Here is a 7,830-nt window from a genome sequence, read left to right as displayed (position 1 = left end):
GGCTGTTTAAAATAACTTGTGTAAATAAAGGGAAGATGTCATTTTGTGTTATTTCGTGCCCTGCCTCTCCACGTGGCGTTTCCCTCGTGGTGTTCTGGGACGCTGTGGTGCTCGGTGCCTCTTGGAGCTGTTCAGTGTTCACGACCCTGTGGATAACACGCCGTCTGCCTAGCCTGCCTTGTGTTGGTGGCAGAGAGACGAGGCGGCCGGCGTAACAATAATAATGATAATGATAATAATAATAATAATACCACTAATAACAACCATAATCATTATAATGATAATGATTACAATGATAATGGTAAGAATATTAATGATACTATCAATAATGATAATGTTACTAATCATAGCAATGGTAATAACAGTAGTGATAAGAATAAAAGCAGTAGTAACAACTATGATAAGAATGATAATGGTAATAACAATAACAATAATAACAATAACAAAAGCATTAGCAATATAACAAACAGTAATAACGGCAATAAAATTATAACAGGAATGGTGATAATAAGAACAATAATAAAATAAGAATGTTGTGAATAATAGGGGCCATAACAAAAGCAATAATTATAAAAGTTATATAAGTGAAGATGTGATCAAGAATATTGCATAACTTTTACTTAAGGTCGTATAGCCCCTTTCCTATCTTTAGTATCCTTGGCTCTTGACCGGCCAGGGCTGAGGACTCCTTGGGTTTTTGGCTCAGCTTTACTTTCGATTGGAAAATATCGGTTATTGAGACACTGGCTAGTTTGAATTATAAGGGATATTGACTTTACTTAGATGTCACATTTATTTTCCTTAAAAAATAATGTATGCAATAGAGATAATTACAAGAGAAGTGACAATTATGGTGTTGCTAATATTAATGATAATTAATATAATCAAGCTGATAATACGTAAATGGTAATAAGTATAAAAAAGTTAATGAGAATCACCATGTATATATGTATGTGAATCTATTTTCATAGATGTCCACACACACATATATAACTGTAGTACATATATGTATGTGCGTATATATATGTATAATACATATTTATGTTATATTATACACACATATATATACTACATATATACATACAACGCACATACATATATATCTATATATCTCTATCTATCTATCTCTCTCTCTATCTATCTATCTATCTATATATCTATCTATCTATCTATCTATCTATCTATCTATCTATCTATCTATCTATCTATCTATCTATCTATCTATCTATCTATCTATATACACACAAACATACATACTTCATATATACATATATGCATATACATAATACATACATCATACACACATACATACACAAACACACAAACTCAAACATAAACACACATATACACACACACATATACATATATATAAGTACGTATTATGTATATCTATATGTAAACACATACACATAGTAACCTTTATCATATATATATATATATATATATATATATATATATATATATATATATATATATACTGTAATCATAATAGGAATTATTATAGTAGCTTCACTTGTCTACCTTCCTTACAGCGTCCACGGGTACCACAAGATGTCTGAAGCTGATGGTTCTCATGGGACCTCTCATGGAATCTACAGCCACACTCCCATTACTTAAAGAGGCCAGACCAACCATGGGCTCTACAAGAGGTTTGCGGACCCTGAAGCTGAGGCCGAGGCTTCCACTGGTTATCATTCTGCGCCTTCTGTTTATGGTCCAGTTGTAGCTTACAGTCATGTGTACAAGAGGGCTACTGAAGCTGAAGTAGAACCATCCACCTCATACGCTCGAAGGAACTACAGACATGTTCCTCTTTACCAACCCCGATATTACAAAGAATGAGAGGACTTGGTTGATTTAGCCGATAAAGAGTGTTAGTGTTCAATAATGAAATGGGAAAATAAGATTTGTGAATTTCTGTTTCACATTAGAGATGTTTATCTAATAGTTAGAATCAATGGAGAGTTAATATTCATGAGAAATTTGATACCATCATAATGATCATCCATGGATAACATGTTACTGGTGTCTGTCCTGCTCTGATGTAAAGTAAAGTACATTTGACAATATTACTGGTAAATATATTCATTGTGATGAAAATACAAATATAAGCATAATTATAATTAGTAAATAATTTAATTTTATTCAACTTCTTCCCATTAATATTCTAGGTGTGACATGCTGTCTGTTTTACTATGCTTCTAAATTACCCACTGTGTGCAAGAAAAGACTGGTGTTATCATCCAATTCGAAGGATTTGAACGCAGGTTAGCAAAATTGCTCGTAGTGAGGTTATGCCTGTCGCTTATTTAGCTGTAAACAAGAGGTTAAATCTCTCTAAACCTAACTAAAGCACCGAATTTTCAGGTCTGTATTAGTATTGCTGGATCACTTTGTAACAAAAAGAAATCCGTTCAACATGTTTATTTTTTATCTCAAAAAGTACAAATTAATACTAGGATACTATAGACAAAAAACATACAGGTACACCTTTGAACACAAATAAATACATGTAACTGCAGAAACACTCAACCTAAGGTTTGTATTAATGCACCTATAAGTAACTATGGTTATACTTTTAAAATTTTGTTGTAATTACCCTCGCAGTTATAACATTATCGGAAGATGACTACTGTTATCATGGATAACATTAGTCATCGTTAACATACATTAGAAAATATATACATACACATACATAAATATGTATATATACATACACAAACATATGTATATGTGTGTGTGCGTATGCACATGTGTATATGTGTATGCACACAGACACACATAAATAACTCATATGTGTGTGTTTATATATATATGAGTGAGTGTATCTGCATGTGTGCGTGCTTGCATTTGTGCGTGCATGCGTGCGTAGGTGTGTGTGTGCTTATATATATATATATATATATATATATATATATATATATATATATATATATATATATATATAAGATGCACACCAATATCAATACATAAATAAGTAGACATGCACACACACACACACACACACACACACACACACACACACACACACACACACACACACGCACGTATATGTGTATATATGAATGTATATTTGTGTGTGTGAGCGTGTGTATATATATATACATATATATACATAAATGCATATTTAAATGGATATATGTACATGCATCTATATATATCTATCTATATATATATATACTTATATTTATATATGTATGTATACGTGTGTGCACATAAAAATGTGTATATATATTTTTTACATCGGGTAATATTATGTATTTATGTATGTGAAAAACATGTACACATCTATACCTATGGCTATGTATATATATATAGAGAGAGAGTTGCGGGTCTATATATATATGCACATGCATGTATATATGTGTACGGACACATCGTTATCTCTATGTATATAAGTTTTTCAACTTTATCATAGTTACCATCTTTAATGTATTTATTTTATGCATTTTTACAGGAAATTCTACTCCTGAGAATACAGTCTGATAGCATAAAACAAAGAAAATGGGAAATAATAAAAAAAAAAAATCTTACTGAAAATAAGCAGCGCTTTCGATTTTAGACTCTAAGGCACTTATCTCATCCACATAAAGGTCACAGACGAGTATATAAACTGGTGCGCAAGCAGTAATTCTCACACACACAGACTTCTGTTGTGGCACAACAAAGTTGCTTAGTCAAAGATGAAGTATTTGGTAAGAAGATTTTGCAATCTTTCAATTTTACCTTGGCAATTTAAGCGTATTTGTCTCCACACATCACAAAATAGTTTCTTTCAATCTTAAATTTGATGTCTAGCACATTTATTTTTTTTAACCATTACCTTATTAAATACATTCGACATTATTATTAAATATATTATTATTTATTATTATTATTATTATTATTATTATTATATGTAACCAGAATAAAATGATTTTCAGGCATTTGTGCTCCTGGCAGCTGCCGTTTGCGCTTCCGAAGTTGAGAAGCGAGAGGCGGAGCCCAGCTATGGCTATCGTCGTGCATACGTAATCCCAACCTCCACAGGATACGGGAACCATCGAATCTACAAGAGATCTGCCGAGCCTGAAGCGGACGCTGAGCCCTCTTATCGTCACGGTCATGTAAGGCATTTCAGCGTTCCTGCAACCTATACACACTCCGTTCGTAGTTACCATAAGAGGTCTGCCGATCCTGAAGCTGATGCTGAGCCTTCTGTTGTTTACTCTTCCGCATCTTACACACCAACTGCACCCGTCTACGCTCCTTACACATTCACGGGTACCAAAGAGGTCTGCTGAAGCTGATGCTTCTCATGGAACCTCTCATGGAATCTACAGACATACTCCCATTATTTACGGAGGTCACTCCAACCATGGCCTCTACAAGAGGTCTGCGGACCCTGAAGCTGAGGCAGAGGCTTCAACTGGTTATTATTCTACACCTATCTATGGTCCCGTTGTGCCTTACAGTCATATCTACAAGAGATCTGCTGAAGCTGAGGCACAACCATCCACCCCATACGCTCATGTGCACTACAGACCTGCTCCACTTTACCAAACTCAGTACTACTAAAACGGAGAGATATTAGCCGATATGGAGTTTTAGTGTGTGTTCAATAATAAAATGGAATAATACAATTTGTATTTTTTTATTTCCCATTAAAGATAGTTAACTAATAGCTAGAATTAATGGAAAAATAATACTCATCATAATTGTAATATGATCATCCATGGATAGCACTTTGCCTGGTTCCTGTTCTATGAGATTTAGCTCACCCTGATATAACGTTACTCTTCGAAACTTATGGTAATAACGCTGATGAAATTAGCAACGGACAGTAACACTAAGGGTAGTAATGAGGTTAATATTGATAATAAATAACCAGATGATAATAAAAATGATGAAAGTAACAACGGTGAATTTCATAAAATTTATAATGGTTAAAGTTCATTTAGCAATGTTCTTGGCAAGATATCTTTTCTATCTTTTATTTGATTTCGTTTTCGGACTTTTCTTAATAGTTATTACTGGACCATTTTCAAAGAAAATGCACTAAAATAATCTTGCCATATAATATCGCACAAACTATTGGGCTCAAAAAATGCTGCGGAGCTAAATGATGTCAGCACGTTTAGCCAATAAGATTGCACCGTGAGATATCAGATATAGCTAGATACATAATTATTTGTCTAATTTACTTGGTATTGCTCTACTTACCAGAAGTAAAACCAAAATTCCCCTCTTTTAGTTATGATAACTAAGCGTTCCTTACCTTTAACAGCTGTCAGATTACTCTTTGGAAAAAGTCAATTTACTTTTTGGGTTCAATACACTATATTAAAGTGAAGCTACCTGGTTATGTGTACTTTGATTCTCTGTAAGGATATTCATTGTGATAGAATCTAAATAGGAATAAACTATACAGTTGCTATAATGATACAGTTGGTAAGAATAATGATATCAATACTAAACAATATTTCTTTATAGCATCACATTCATACACACAATACAGAATGGCTTTTTTCATATCCGAATAATTGATCGAGTATACTGGAAGTTCACGAAATGTCCTGTGAATGAAATGATTACAAACAGACCCACATTTCTTATGTTTAGTATTATCATGGGTATCAGTGCACACACATACACACACAAACACAAACGCACACGCATATATTGAATATGTATCTATTTCGATCTCTCTCTATATATACATATATATTATAATGTACAACACATACACAAACATATATTCATATTCATATGTACATGTATATATGTGAACGTACATAATATATATATATATATATATATATATATATATATATATATATATATATATATATAATATACATATATATACCAACACCTACACATTCATACATATATAATATATATAATACATACATATATACACACATATCATTTACAATATCGGTAACACAGGTTATAGATCAATAAGGAATGAAGAAATGTGTAAAAGAAAAGAAGACATGAGAAAAAATCCGAAAGGTGAATACATTCCGCCTCGTCGCCATTTACTCGTTAGTAATCTTTTTCGCTTATGAAAAATAACCGTCACCTCCATTTCTCATGCTCTGATACGTGTGCTCCATGCACATCAAGGTCATAGACAAGTATATAAACTGGTGCGCAAACAGTAACTCACACACACACCTCTGTTGTGGCCACAGCAAAGTCGCTTTACCCAAGATGAAGTATTTGGTAAATAGATTTAGCGATCCTTCAATATTTCAATCTTTATTCAGCAATCTTTCAAACGTTTCAAACATTCCTGTCCACACACCACGAAGTAAAATGATTCCTTTTAACGTGACAGTTGTGTATATAATTATGTACATATATGTATGTACATACACACATATATGTATACATGTATATGTATATATATATTATATTATAGCTATATATCCTCATTTTAAATATCTAACCGAACTAAATTATGACTTTCAGGCGTTTGTGCTCTTGGCGGCTACCGTTTGCGCTTCCGAAGTTGAGAATCGAGAGGCGGAGCCCAGCTATGGCTATCGTTCTAGATACACAATCCCATCTTACACAGTATACAATACCCATCAAATCTATAAGAGATCTGCAGAGCCTGAAGCGGACGCTGAGCCCTCTTATCGCCATGGTTATGTAAGGCATTTCAGCGTTCCTGCAAGCTATACACACTCCGTTCGTAGCTACCATAAGAGGTCTGCCGATCCTGAAGCTGATGCTGAGCCTTCTGTTGCTTACTCTTCCGCAACTTACACCCCAGTTGCACCCGTCTACGCTCCTTACAGCGTTCACGGGTACCACAAGAGGTCTGCTGAAGCTGATGCTTCTCATGAAATCTACAGCCACACTCCCATTACTTACGGAGGCCACTCCAACCATGGCCTCTACAAGAGGTTCGCGGACCCTGAAGCTGAGGCTTCCACTGGTTATTATTCAATACCTGTGTATGGTCCAGTTGTGTCCTACGGCCATCATATCTACAGGAGGTCTGCACACCCATCCACTCCATACGCTCCCGTGCACTACAGACCTGTTTCTCTTTATCAAACCCGATACTACTAAGCATGGGAAGGACTGAACGATTTAGCCGATATGGAGCATCGGTGTGTTCAATAAAGATAAAAATGTCAGCAATTTTATAGGAATTTCAGTATCTGAAATTCCTATAAAATTACCCAGCTAATAGTTATACTTTCTTTTAAAAAAGTAAAAAACTAATGCACATCACAATCTTGTAAAGAGAAACTGTTAATATTAGCTGACACATTAGTTGTCTTCTGTTCTATATATGAATGGAAATACTGATATCAGTAAATAACACTTTAATACAATAACTGTCATAAAAAGACAAATGTAGTAATATCAATAACAACAATAAAATGATAATGGTTATAATAATGATAATAACGATTATAATAATGGTATTGATGATGATGATAAAAAATAATTACAGGTGTAATAATAATAATAACAACAATAATAATAACAGCGATAGTAATAAAGATGATAATAATAATAACACCAATCTCAACAATATCAATAACAGTGGTAATAACAATAAGGATAATATTAATAATGAATGATGAATAAAAGTCACAGACAAGTATATAAACGTGTGCAAGTAGCAATTCTCACACACACACTTCTGTTATGGCACAACAAAGTTGCTTAGTCAGAGATGAAGTTTTTGGTAAGAGATTTTGAAATTTTTAATTTTTCCCTGGAAGTAAACAATTTTTCCCCAATTTTCTCGTGTCCACACATCACAAAATAATATCTTTCAGTTTTAAATTTTGTGTCTAGCACACTTAGTTTTAACCCAAA

General features: G+C 33.6%; 1 protein-coding gene across 1 annotated transcript; it reads left to right on the top strand.

Annotated features, from left to right (window-relative positions):
- Nucleotides 1-3,647: 3,647 nt before the first annotated feature.
- On the top strand, nt 3,648-7,068 carry LOC119599238. The gene is made up of 2 exons (XM_037948973.1): nt 3,648-3,695; nt 6,460-7,068. The coding sequence occupies exons 1-2, from the start codon at nt 3,684-3,686 to the stop codon at nt 7,066-7,068; spliced, it is 621 nt and encodes a 206-aa protein (XP_037804901.1). The 5' UTR covers nt 3,648-3,683.
- Nucleotides 7,069-7,830: the final 762 nt, after the last annotated feature.

This window comes from Penaeus monodon, chromosome 42 (genome assembly GCF_015228065.2).
Source record: "Penaeus monodon isolate SGIC_2016 chromosome 42, NSTDA_Pmon_1, whole genome shotgun sequence".
In the NCBI taxonomy this organism is placed as follows: Eukaryota; Metazoa; Arthropoda; class Malacostraca; order Decapoda; family Penaeidae; genus Penaeus; species Penaeus monodon.
This window is presented reverse-complemented; position numbering and strand designations above follow the sequence as displayed.